A 13986-nucleotide genomic window follows, 5' to 3' on the forward strand; every position below is an offset into this window, starting at 1 on the left:
TTGAGATTTCCCTGCTGGAGAATTTCTGGCAACTGTGTTACCAGAGGAGCTCTACATGTACACACATACACACAAGGTTTGAAATTTGCAAACTTTCTTTCAAAGACTGAAATAACCGTGCAGCAGAAGAGCTATGCATTGCTACTGGAACTAGAAATCACTGTTTCATGCTGTGGAAAAGTGGCCTGGGCGTATCACTTGTTACTTTGTGCACTTAAGGCACCTAATTTACATATGTCTGCATCAGGAGGAGCGTGGCCAGCAGGTCGAGGGAGGTGATTCTCCCCCTCTACTCCACTCTTGTGAGACCCCACCTGGAGTACTGAGTCCAATTCTGGAGCCCCTACTACAAGAGAGATATGGACATGCTGGAACGTGTCCAGAGAAGGGCCACGAGGACGATCAAAGGATGATCAATCTGTCCTATGGGGACAGACTGAGAGAGTTGGGGCTGTTCAGTCTGGAGAAAAGAAGGCTCCGAGGAGACCTTATAGTGGCCTATGAGTATCTTAAGGGGGCCTACAAGAAAGCTGGGGAGGGACTTTTTAGGATGTCAGGTAATGGTAGGACTAGAGGGAATGGATTAAAACTAGAGATGGGTCGATTCAGATTGGATGTTAGGAAGAAGTTCTTCACCATGAGGGTGGTGAGACACTGGAACAGGTTGCCCAGAGAGGTGGTGGAAGCCCCATCCCTGGAAGTCTTTAAGGCCAGGCTGGACGGGGCTCTGAGCAACCTGATCTAGGGGGAGGAGATGTCCCTGCCCATGGCAGGGGCGTTGGAACAAGATGATCTTTAAGGTCCCTTCCAACCCTAACAATTCTATGATTCTATGTGGTTGCCCTAACTCCGTGTATAGTCTCTGAAAAGGGGGTAAGAGGCATTTCCAGAGGGTCTTTCAGATCTGTGTTTTAGGGTAGGCTCAACAGCAAGACTGTGAGCTTTAGAGTTTGAATGTTGTGATGTTATTTCTTTGACAAGCATCGTTGCCTTAGCCCTGCTGAGTGGCTTCAGCATCTTCCATTGTCTTTTACTATAACCTCTTTTAACTTCAGTGCTAATGAGAGGCTTGCTCCGAGAACTGCTACTTACTGCCACATCAGCTTTTCACCCAGCTCTCTTCAGGCCCTTGGCTGCTGTGTGGGCATTGCCTTTCACACCTCTCAAATTGTAGTAACTGCTGGTACGCTGTGGTTCAGTGCCTCATGGTGATGGCAATCACGCTGGTTTGATTTTGGGTTATTGCCCCATGTGTTCTCTCTTTCTCCTTCCATGCTGTGTGAGCAGAAGCAAACTGGCAGCTTTAAGCAATACCTAAGCTGGGCCATGTAATGTTTTGTGGGAGGAGAGCGCAGACGGAGCTACCTGGAGTGCAGCACAATTTGGCCAGCCGTTAGACCTGATCCACGTGTCGCTCAGTGCTGCGCATTCCTCCTCCAAAGCTTCTGCTCAGCCTGATGCTAAAGCTTGAAAGACTTGATTGTTGTGTAGCTGAAACGGGCATCAGGGAGGGATAAAACACCCAGAACAGCACCTCTGCATCTGCTTCCCCAAATCAGGCCCTGGACAATGTTGAGACTTGCAGCGTGGCAGGTGCCAGCCGCTAAGTTCAGCAGCTCGACAGTTTGAAATCCAGGCTAAAGTTGTAAAACAGGAGGTTCAAAAGGGCAGGTTCATCCTGCCCTTTGCTTTCCGAATCTTGCTCGTGTCTTGCCTTTATCCGAGTTGGTGCTAAGGGCCAGGTCTCAAGTGTCTGGTGCTCTGGATCTGCTGTGCAGCCTGATAAAGTTGTATCAACAGCTTTGGTGAGAGCATGTCATCTGACTGATGATTCCACACGGATAGGACTCGTCTGGGGGTGAGACATGAGATGAGTCCTGGGGCCTCATCTATATGCCTATATAGAAATTAATGCATAGCTGCAGACACGGAATAGCTGTATGGCTGTACTGTCATGAGGCAGAAGGGGGAAGGTGGCATCCTGGCCCTAGTTGAGTCCCTTTGGAGTTTGTATTGGATTTTAGTGGGGCCAGGAGTTCAGGCTGTCGTTGGTATTTGTAACTAAAATACACTAACCTTTAAAAGGAGAAAGGTTGCAACGATGTCTACCAGAGTTAGCACAAAGATGAAGGCATAACTTCGGGAGGAATTATACTTTTTCGTTCTTCCTCAAATTTGATAGCTTACATTTAAATTGTGACCATTTCTAATTATTTCAGAAAAGAGCAGCTTAAAAGAACTATCAAGCTAATCTGTTTAGCCATTGGTATTGTACACGGTGGGCAGAAAGGGTGGAAGTTTTTGTCTTATCCTTTCTCTTCTGTGTTTTAAGATATCCCTTTCCCTATTCAGAAGTGGGGCAAGGGAAAGTGAGATGCATCTTCAAACTTCCTGAAATATGCTCAGAATTGTACATCTTCACTGGCAAAGCTCTTAATTAACCCTCTCTATCCCCAGCCTTTTTGCTGCCTGAGCTCTTCCTACTGTGCTTCCACGTTTCCTATACTAAATTCTGGAGCCATCTGAAATGATGGGGAGGGAAGACGTGCAGGAAAAAAAATTCACATTTGTGTTAATCTGGGTTCCGCAAGGAGTACTACACTGGGATTCGTGACAGCGGGGAGAGGAGAGGGTTTGAGGATAATGCTGCTTAGTTCGGGGCCGTGATTCAGTGTATCACATCACACATGAGCCTTCCCGGTGTGTTGGCATTGAGGGCTTTGCTAGAGTGAGAATAGCGATTCCTCCGCTGCCACTGATGTGGTCAGCGGAGTTGAAAGGAAGAGAGTATATACATTCAGAATTTACAATCTGTCCCTGGAGGTAGTGGAGGATGCAGTGTCTTTCTCCAAGGGATCTGAGTGTTTTCTCATCATGATAATGGCTGAGCAGATCTTTGCCTTGGAAAGTACCTTGCGTGTGAAGAGATGAGATTGTGGAGTCCGTGGAAATTCTTCCTGCAGTTTCTGTTTTCCTGCTGTGGCTGGGAAGCAGTCTAGAAGACTCGTTGCAACTTAAAAGACTCTCTTAGATCATCTGACAGCAAAAGCTATTTCTTTGTTGTCGGAAATGAGAACAGAATACACTGTAAGCAAGAAGAAGAGAGATTGGATTTCATCATATTTCTGTATGACAGTTGAAGATTCATGGTCTTGCTGCATGCAGCTCCAGTCTCCTCTAAATGTGCTTATTCTTGTTTCTGCTCAGTATTTTACAACACGTTTTTGTTCTGCTGTGAATTTCCTTCCCATAACTGTCTGGCTCCATCTTGGTAATATTGTCTGAAACAAAGCAGTAGTTCTGGGTTTCTTTTTAACCCTCTTTGAAAAAATGATGTGTGTTCAATCCTAGCTATGATACAAATCGGTCTTTTCAGGTGTTTTAAGGTAGCAGAGATCAGAATTTTGATCCCAAAAGAAATAAGAAAAAGGATAATTGACAAAAAAAGAATAACTACAAATGGGAGGTTATGGACATGCCCTCCCTTCCTGCTCTTTCTGGTCACGGCAGTATGGATGAAGAGGATATCAGTGTGGTAAGAAACAGCAGGGGGTAGAGGAGATATGGTTGTGGAAATGGCTGTGGTTGAACAATTCTGGGTTTTGAAGCCTGTCACAGTATAAGTCAAAATATCCCTGGGGCTGCTGTAGCTCCCATTGGCTGACTGTAGGCTACCTTTCCTCCCTGGTGTAGTGCCTTTACCATGAGAGGTGAGATTATTACAGTGCTCTGCGGCTGTGGAGCCTTAGAGAAGAGGAATTTTCAGGTAGGTCTCGAAGGCTGGACTGCCTCTTCACTGTTCTGTGCAGTGTGTGGGGAGGGAGTCTCCTTTTCTCCCTGCCAAGAGCCAGGTCAGCATTTGGAGGTGATGTATCAGCTATCCTGGGAGAGACTTTCTCAACTGCTGTGTTTGCACAGAAGCTTTACAGCTACTGTAACGTTGTTGGAGGCGTGAGAGAGGAACCAGCCTTGAGGTGAAACCAATACAATTCTCACGCCTACCCCGTCTCTCTTATTGTGGAACTTTAAAAGTAGCACCAAAGTAGCATTAAGATAAATAGCATGAGAATCACCCAAATTATTTCAATAAGAGTGGGATCATGCAACTGCCTGGGGAGGGTCGCTCTGCATTATGTGTCAAATAGGGCTCAGCTCAGTATTGTACCAGCTGACTCGGTGGGTTCTTTCTTATGTGCATGGGAAAGTTGTTTTCTTCCTATTTCTCTTGTGCATTGCATAGGAAGGCAGTGTCGGGAGTTCTCCTCCACTGGCGTATTTTACCTATACTGGAAAAAGCAGGAACTGTTGTACTGCAGCCATGGTTGGACTTGATGATCTTAAAGGTCCCTTCCAACCTCAGCGATTCTATGATTCTGTGATATGTATTTTCTTACCCATGAGGAGAAGGATCTTCTAGGAGAGCTAAGACTTTTCCAGCTTCATTTTCTGCTGCTTTGTGAAATCACGTTCAGGTTGGCTGATAGAAAGAAGAGAATATGACAGATCACAGTAACAATTTTCCGCAGGCCTTGATTCCCTGATAGCTGTGGCCAGATCCCTGCTCTGGCGGGGAGGGAAGCTGACCATGTGGCAGCGTGCCTGGGATCACAGCCTCCACCGTGGTACTTCCTAAAGGTACTTCCTAAATTCTGCTGCCTTGGATTTCCCAAGGTAGTCCCAACTTGCATCCTCTGTGTCCTAACGGGGGCTGGATGATTATAATGAAGGTTTCTCTGGAAATGTGGGCTGGAGTTGTTTTGACCGCATTTGTCCCTTCCCTTTTCCTTCTTCTTGAAAGTTCATAGGCTTGAGGTTTGTTCAAGGAACAGCCTGAACCCCAGAAGACAGGGATCTTGCTGCATTCCCATTTTTGTAGGGGTCGCTGCATTGTGCCAGTGTTGCATGAAGGATCTGGCAGCAAAAATTGGAAACGGAGAACATCTTCTGTTTCCCCTGAAATCAACAATTTCCTGCTTTTCCTTTGATGATATTTTCCACAGCAAGCAAATGTAATGTCACAAGTGGAGGCTGGTAAATGATGACTTGCAGGACAAAATAGACAGATCCATTGAGAGATGCCGAAGCTCTTGGTTTGGTGTAGTTGTGTTGCCTGAAACTGGGTGAAAAGTGAAATCCCCAGTTCTGCTTTTAGGCAAATATTTCATGAAGCACAGGAAATAGAGGAAGGAGAAAGCACAAAAGGTTGCTGAAGCAGAAAGGCAGATGTCAGAGGGTTTTTAATATTATTCAAATTAATTTCATTTTCTTGTTGTTGTTTTTAAACATTTGGGGAATGATATGAAGTGCTTATCATTTGCTGAGCAGCGCAAAAAAATCTCTCAGGTGATTGCACAATTAAATAGCATTATATGTACCTCATAATCCAGAATGGACGCTTTGTGCAGAGTCAGTCCATTTTCTATCCATAATAGAAGTCCTCATGAGACCATGATGAAATTTAATTCCTTTTTTTCTTTCTTGAAAAGGTCTGTCCTCATGAGATGAGGACAGATGAACGACTGCTGTGAAGCAAAGTAGCATCTTTAAAAATAGTGAAGCCGCTCTGAGATACTCCACCTGAGCCTATGTCTCAAAAATGACAGTTGGGTTTTTGGGGTTTTGGGTTGGGGTTGTTTTTTTTTTTTTTTTTTTTTTTTTCAATCTTGGAATGAATCTTGCCCTGCGTGAGCTGTGCCTAAATGCATCCGTATTTCTGGAATGCTCAATTGTGGCATAGCTACGAACATCACTTCTTCCCAAACCAGAACTTGACAAATATGACTTAAAAGCTGCCTTTGTTCCTGGACTATGGCCTTGCTTACCGAGCATGCAGTCACAGCACATTCTCATTGAGTGACACATCCTTAAACTTGCACTTGTAAAGTTGCTTGCTTGGCTGCTCAGAAAATGTATGAGAAACAAAATAAGGTGCTGAGATTGGGAAATGCTACACTTCCGTAAACCTGTGACCTAAATGCCAGAGTCTTTTTGCCTATCCATGAGTATGTGCCACAATAAGACTTGCAGATATGTGTCACTTGTGGTGACGTGAGCACAGGAGAAATGTCCTATTTTGGTTACAGGCATGTAGAAGTTCATGCAATTCTTTCCCTACCTTTCTGTTTGATTAGTTAATTAGAGCGTTCCTTTAACAAAGCCCTTTTCTGCTGGATGCTCAGCACGATCGTGGAGAATCAAGGTCTCGAGCTGCTCAGCCTGATCCTGCAGTGCCTTTTGCATGCAACTCCCGTTCATGTCCATGGGTACTCCGCATGTTGGAGAGTCCCTGGGTTGGACCCTGGGAATGTTCAGACTCTCAGGAAGCAGTTGCAGGTTCATATTCTTGGGATATCACTTAATTGTAACTAGTGGTACAGTTGTAAGAAAGAAAATGATGGGTAACACCACCGGACTAATGAGGTTAATCTGTTAATGTGCATCATTATGTACTCTCTAGCCATAAAATACTATTTTTTCCTAGCCCTTTATTTTGAGGGCTCAGGATAACGTACAAGTAAGAGCTGTCCTTTGTGCATTTCAGGCAGTGGAGAAGGTGTTTGCGGTGCCAAATGGATTTTACTGGCAGACAGTTGAAACTGAGGAAGAATACTTCCCTAACAGCAGCGACATTGAGGCTTGCAGGGATACAGACGCTGAGGTAAAAAAACCAAACCACTCCTTTCTGACTCGTGGGATGATGTGGGAAGTTGAGAGATGATTAAGTGACCCAGAATATTTCAGTCTTGACGTTTGGTACAAATACTGATCCTGAAGTATTTCTTGCTCAGACCTAAATATATCAGCTGAGTATTTTGTGTCATTGGTATTGATGTGCTGATTGCTCTGAGCCAGAGAAGATGAAACTATATGAAATGTGCGGGTTGAAGAAATTGCTACCAACCAGGTGCAAATCAGTAACAGTAGACAAAATTTTGATAAGCCAAAACCACTTGACTGCAAGCCAATATACAACACAACTTCAACTTGCACTCAGAAACATTCCAAAAAATTTTGGAAGCTTCTGGCACTACCTGCCTGACCTACAGTAACTGTGTGTGTGTGTTGTATGAACAAGTAGAAAGGAATTCTATTTCATTGACCCCAGAAGAAGAGGTTAAGGTAACTTAAAACAGCTGATCTTTACCTCTGTTTAGGAGTGCATACCAAACTGCACTAGACCTCCACCCATGTATGGTAATTTAACTATGGTAACTCACCTGTCTTTGCTCTTGTGCAACACAAACCATAGCGTCTTTGATCTGACAGTTCAGTTCCCTGTTAGCATTGATTCAGGGAGATGCACATTTATTAAGTTCCTCCTGAAGACCACAGCGAGCCCAACCAGTTGCTGAGAGTGTACCAGGCTTGCTCCTGGAAGATGCTTGAAGTCCACAATTAGGAGCTGAAGATACTTGGTGCGCTCGGGAAACGCCTCATGTCTTCGTTACAGTTCCTCGACTGCTGTTAATGGATCCCTGTGGACCTTCTTGCAGCAATGGCAGGATGCTCTGGAAGGGAAGGCAAGCCAGGAGCTGAGGCTGACAGCAAGGCAGGCAGGACCGGTGACCTCACCGTCACGGTGCAGTCCCACGCTACCCAAGCAAGAAGAGCAGAGCAGGTCTAGCAGCAGTAACCAGGGCCAGCCAAGAGGTCGCAGTGACAAGGCCAAGCCAGAAAGTCACATCAGCGTGTTAGGAGAACAGCCAGAATCAGTGACATATGAGACTGGACCAAGGCATACCTGCAACAAAGCTCAGACGGGGACCAAAGCCAAGCGCCTGGCTCCCAAGCAAAGGGGAGACAGGCAGCTACTGAGGTTTCTCAATGCTGGATCACTGCGTTATCAAAGCTGGCCCTGAGCCCGGGCAGCCAAGCCCCAGGGACTCTCTTACCAGCTACAGAGTCCTTACTGGCTGCTGTGAATATTGGGTTAATATCAGGAGAGCTTGAGCTAGACAAACATAAAGAAATAGAGCTTTTATTCCTAATTAGACTACTTTTTTATGATTTGAGTAAATTTATATCTTCATTTATCATGATGGTATAAGCCCCGTAATGTGTTTATGGGCAAGTAGCATTTCATTTAAAGTGTCCAATAGTGATGAATTCATTTGGCGTTCGCTGCAGCCATAAAGCGTGCTGCTGGGGATAGCGTCGTGTTGCTTTTCAGCCAGGAGAACCATGCACAAATTTGAGGCCAGTACAATCACACTTCTCTGATGTACGGCTAGACAATTTATTACCCCCAGCACCACACCACTTTCCATCGTAAAGCACCTGCTTTCTGAAACAATATGTTCCTTCTGATGGGAAAATAATAGTAATTTGCTTCACTTTTGGATATAAACATTCAGTACGTGTTGGTGTATGTCTTCCTACATGCAAGAATGGGCTGAATTGGATTCGTCTGGTGAAGAAGATTTCAAATCTAAATTTGGGACTGTACCAGTGGTGTGTCTGCCTTCTGATATTTTTATTTTATTTTTTTTCATGTTGGCACTTTTGTAGGTATAAAGAAACAACCAGTTGGTCTATTATTATTGTATAATTATTATTGATTCTGTGATTTAATCATCCTTCTGTAGTATGCAAAGTTAAACAGCAGGAGTGATACGCTTCAGTCTCTGCCCCAGAGAGCTTGTGGTTTTCTACTAGTAGGTTTATGTGACAAAAAGCACAATTATATCAGCAGAAATAGATTCGATCATAATTATCACAGATAGTTACGATTCAATCTGAAGCTAAGAGCCTACTGTGCTGAACTGCACGTAAACATAAAATAAAAGAAAGCCTCTTTCCAATGTAGATAAGCCACAGGAACTAAAGGTGAGTGGAAGAGATACAGCTGTGTGGTCATTGAGGGCTTGGAAGCATTTGGCTCATTCCTCCAATGTGCTCTTGCTGTTCAGGTTGCCATGGCGCTGCTGTTTGAAACTCTCTTCCGAAGTCCCCTGGCCACCCATCACATGTTGCAGCTGGTACTCGGTTCTGGGCTGGATATCTGTGGACTCCGCCTGCTCTATCCCCAGCAGGATGTGCTGCTCTCTAGCTCAGGTGAGGTCTAGTCTTCCTCCAGAGATTCCATCATGTGGCGAGATGGAGGTGAAAGCAAAGATCTGTAAATGTACTAAGGCGAAGAGTGATGTGGTGCTGTGGGCATGGGGGAGAGGGGATCGAATTTACAGGAGGGGTGCTTTATCAGTTCCTGTGTCTTTCCCAAAAGAAATGATAAAAGGTTTTGGGCTGTTTCTTTCCATCTGTTCCCAGTGTTGAATTTTTAACCCTTGATACAGAAAGTGTCTCAAACCACTTTAGCTGTTGTTCCTTTGCAGTGAGCTTTCCCAGATTGCAGTGCCCTAAGCTCGAAAGTTAGACTTATTTGAGTTAAATTTACTAAATCAGTTCTCACTGATTTTCCCGAAGATTTTAACTGCAGAAAATCCAGCCTTCCCCTTCCACAATTCCCCCCATCCCATTGCCTATGGGACTTCAGAAGCATGCGCAAAAGTACTGATCTAGTCACCCTGTGGTTGTGTTGGCTGATAAGCCATCACCAAAATGTCATGTTTGCTGATAGAAGATGGTCTGAGATGTGAGACCAAGAAGATAAGGTAAACAAAAATGATATGGGTCTCAGAACTCAAATCACTAAGTCTTTAACGTTCGACACCATGAATGGTGGCATGTACCATTCAAGTTTTTATTTTTTTCCATTTGTGAAATAGAGATAATAAAGCCTGTCTTAAACCGTGTATGGAATATTATTAGTTGCCAATGCAATATAACCCTAGAGGAACAGGCGTTGCATTAGTCGCAAAGTACAGCGATTGCCTCTGCAGTATAGTATGGCTTTTACTTCCTTTTATGCCAAGAACTTCTCCTGGAAGCTTTGTATGTGACACCATCAGGAATACAGGCAATCCATTTCTCTTGGGGAAAGCTATAGGCAGGCTGAGAGTGGAGAAATGGGTTTCCTTTTCCTCATGCGGAAAGTGAGCGAAGACCAGCTTAATTGGAGAAAAATTCTTCAGTTTCCCTGCCCCCCTTTTTCCATTTGAAAACAATAGGAGCGGACTGCCTTAGAAATGGGATTGCAGTCGGAGTTGGCTCAGCGCTGTGCACGTAATACATTTGTACTGATAGCTGGAGAAATGAAGAAGGACTCCAGAAATGAATAAGAAAACCATAAAATCACCAGTCATTAGGAGATGACAGGCAGCAGATGTGCTTCAATGCTCTGTACCATGCACCATTATTTAGGAACATTTCATACGAAGAGACAATTCATTTGAGCTGAAAACTGCTGTATGAGTTTGTAAATTAGATTTTTACCCTTAGCTTGAAAACTTAAAAATGATTATTTTAAATATTTACAGCTAGTTTCTCCATTATCTACCTGCTCTGCAGACTTGTCTTCTGGCTTCTGATTCTTATGCAACAAATGATGTAATTGAATATGTTTTTAAACCTCAGGGAAGAAAATGACACACCTTGCTGCTTTTTGTAACATCTGCGGCAAGAACTGTGGAGGAGCCAAACTTGCTCTTTTTCTGGGGTTATTTATTGGACCCCAACCATGCTGACAGTAGACATGGAGAAAGGTTTGCCAGAGACATAGGGAAGAGTTTTTGCAGAAAATAAGGGAAGCCACAGTTCAAGTCCTGGCAGGGGAATAAGGGCAGCTAGTCAAATATTTGCCTGGCTACATCATCTTACAACATAGCACAAAATCTCTATTTGATGCAGAAGGAAATAATCTAGAACAGAAGTCCACAAATTTCCAGTTTGTGACCCCATTCCCAGTTTTCCCATCTCTAATGAAAATTACAGAAAACATCCCTCTCCTCAGGCCCAGGTTCTTCTCATGTCTTGCCTTCAATCCCCCAACTTTCCTTGGGGGCATGAGCAACTTCCACAAGAAGTTAAAGTGCTGACTTCTAGTGGTTCAGCCGCTCTTTAGTAACTAACCCTGGGCACGCTCCTTTCCACATCAAGTATGAGGCAACAGACTCCTCTTTCTTTAACAGACTACCTTGAATAATCTCAGATTTGCTCTTGGGTAAACACGTGCAGCTGGTTGCCAGCATGTCACCCCCAGGACAGGTAACCAGTAGGTTATTTTGACTAAGTCTGAAAGGAGCACTTGAGTGGAATGAATGACCTTGGGGCGGGTTGTTCCATGTTTTAGTCATGTGTATGTTGTCTTTCACAGAAAAGCTCCCTTCTTCCTATACTTCAAAGCCCGGCAAGGTGCCACCAGTGCTGGCATTAGGCGTGAGGGGGCCTAAAGCACGTAGCACCTTACAGAATGTCTTCGGGCCATCTGACCCCCAGCTGGCGAGTGTGACGGACTGCGGTTCCATCAATGCCATCTACTGCAGGAGCCAAGCGGAGCCTCTTCTCTACCTGCCCCACCTGGACAGCCGTGTGCACAGGGAGCTGTGCCTCTGGTTTGGAGGGAGGGTTGCTGGTGTCCTGGATCCGGCTTCCCGGTGCAGCAGCACAGCAAGGTGATGGCCCTGGGTGTATTTGAACTGTGGTGGCTGTCACAGGCAGTGGGACATGGAGGCCGGGCAGGCACCCAGCCAGTGTACTCTGTCTTTACTTCTGCTGAAGGTTTCAGTGAATGAGAGTGCAGGGTGGGAACAGACTTTTATATTTCCAAACCAGTTACTAGAGTCTACAAAAGTCCTTCTCTCATGGGACTGTTTCCTCTGCAGCACGTAATAGGTGTGTCAAGGTGTTGGGTGTGGGACTTCTGCAGTTGCTTCTCATCACTTGTTCCCTGGTAGCTAGATCTGTAGTCTATACACTTGCAGCACCTGCTCTTGGGCCCTCTGTGCCTGAAACATCTGATCAGACTGATTTGAGACCTCCTCCAGCTGTGCCTGGTGCTGCAGAAGTGTGGCCCTTTGCTAGAAAGCTCTGCTCTAGCTTTGCCCTGTGTCCTTTCCATATCAACCGATTAGAGATAAGGGGCTTCAGATGGAAAAGGCTCTTTGGAGGATTATGACAGAGGTGTGTGAAAATGAAGGGTGGCTTATAAACTTTTAATTCTAGCAAACAGCATGAGAAATGCAATTTAGGAGCTGATGATATAGGAGTAAGGTGCCAAAAAGTGCTGGGAATAACTGACATGCAGGAGTTGGGAATCTCGCTGTCAGATGGGTCTGGATATGGCCGCAGAGGGAACTGGGCTTTTGAGCCATCTATGAATCCATCATGGAACCCAGACCGCCTGTGCTCTGCTGCCTAGTGCTACAGGGAGAGGGGGCTACAGCTCCCACAGACTCGCTTTTCTGTTTTGGACAGAAATTGATTTACCTACTGTTTTTTAATCTTTAATCTGGTTTATAACATTGATGTTGGGCTGCCAGAATGCCTGCTGTTGGCCTTGCTCAGCAGAGCAGGGGTGCGTGAGGGAAAGGGGACAGTGGCAGGGAGCAGAGCTGTGGAAGTTGGCACTGAGCAGCCCTTGCACACCACCGCCACCGAGGCAGAGGAAAGGCTGGATCAGTAGCTTGGACTCTCTTGCGCTCCTTCCCAGCACTCTTTTCCCAAACCTCTCTGCAGTTTTTCCTTGATGAAGATGAGTGCTTTCTACAGCACAAAACCATCACTTCCCTTCCTGATGATCTTGCAACTTCCTGGACAGAGACTCGAACCTGAGGACACAGGAAGCACATTTAATCCTGTGTGCGTAAATGAAGGGCTCTGCTGCACTCAAAGGTCCCTTTCCTCTGGAGGATGAGAGTAGTCTGGCCTGCAGAGGGAAGAAAAGAGGCACTTTTCTCTTTTTGGCTGCTGAAAGACACCACTGGGGTTCTTCCAAGCACAGGTAGATCTGTGGCTTGAAGCATTTATTTTACAGTGCTTTATCAAAAGATTTGACTTAGGGCTTCAAGGAATTTCCACCAACTGGGAAAATACCAAACTACGTATCCCCGCTCCCTGACTGTCGTGCTTGTCACACTGGCCTGTGTAATCACAGGGGATGCCAGCCTCTACGCTGGGGTTTTCAGGCCCTGGGCATCTCCTTTTAATGTTGCTGAAATGAATAAAGGATGCTGGATTGAAACTCCCCCGCAGAAAGCTCGGACAAGGCCCTGCAACTGCAAGTTCTGGACAGGTTTTTAAAGATCCCTTGTGATCCTGGATGCTGGGTGCAGCACGGCACACTGTGTCAGTGGCAGCAGGCTGGAGGTGAGATAGTCTGCGGTCCTGTCGGTGCTTTCTGCAGAGTGGCAGAGTGCACCCATGTAGAATTAATCTGATGCTCGTGGAAGCGTTGTGTGTTAGAGTTCAGTTCTGCTGTGCCATGAACAGTGACTCTCATCACTTTACTTTTAAAATTTGAAAAAAAAAAATCAATTTGGCAGAGTTTCATTCTCTTCATTTATTTGTTTGTTTTCCTCAGGGATGCTTTTTTCCTCTTACAAAGGTGATGAATTCTGCCCCTCTGTTATAACTTAGCCGGTCCAGAGTGGCGCTACGTTCTAAATAACGCACTTGTCTTTCTCCTGATGCTGGTAATTTGGTCCATTGGGAGACAAGAATATAAACTGGAACTCAGATTGCGCTTTTCAGATTATACTTGCAAATGCCGTGGTCTCCTGGGAGTGAAGGAGCAGGATGTATTCCAGCCAGCTCCGTGGTGGCACGGGACGAGGCAGGCAGGTTTGCCTGAGCAGCCTGCGCTTCACAGACCCAGTCAAACCGTTTCACAGGCTGCAGTTCGTGCTGCTGTCAGTCCCTGGCTTTCAGAACCACACCTTATGTTCTCTGTGCTGTGATTTGGTCCTTTTGGGTATGCGGGAACGTTGTAGAGGTTTCACTGCCATGAACATCTCTGCCAGACTTGATTGTGCTTGTTGCTCAACATGAACCTTTAAAACTGGTTAAATTCTGGCTAAAGAACCAAAAATGAATAGCAACTATGATGCATCTGTGGGTAGGAAAAGTTCTGGTAACAAAGCCTGACATATT

The 13986-nt window shown here is 45.3% G+C and overlaps 1 protein-coding gene across 1 annotated transcript in view; it reads left to right on the forward strand.

The window, feature by feature from the left end:
- Positions 1–13986, forward strand: part of DNAAF8 (dynein axonemal assembly factor 8) — a 96521-nt gene that overhangs the window by 42649 nt on the left and 39886 nt on the right. The window contains exons 14-16 of the mRNA XM_054211026.1: positions 6542–6658; positions 8910–9054; positions 11213–11510. Coding sequence (XP_054067001.1) covers positions 6542–6658; positions 8910–9054; positions 11213–11510 — 560 coding nt within the window. The remainder of the gene's footprint in view (positions 1–6541; positions 6659–8909; positions 9055–11212; positions 11511–13986) is intronic.

This window comes from Rissa tridactyla, chromosome 8 (assembly GCF_028500815.1).
Source record: "Rissa tridactyla isolate bRisTri1 chromosome 8, bRisTri1.patW.cur.20221130, whole genome shotgun sequence".
In the NCBI taxonomy this organism is placed as follows: domain Eukaryota; kingdom Metazoa; phylum Chordata; class Aves; order Charadriiformes; family Laridae; genus Rissa; species Rissa tridactyla.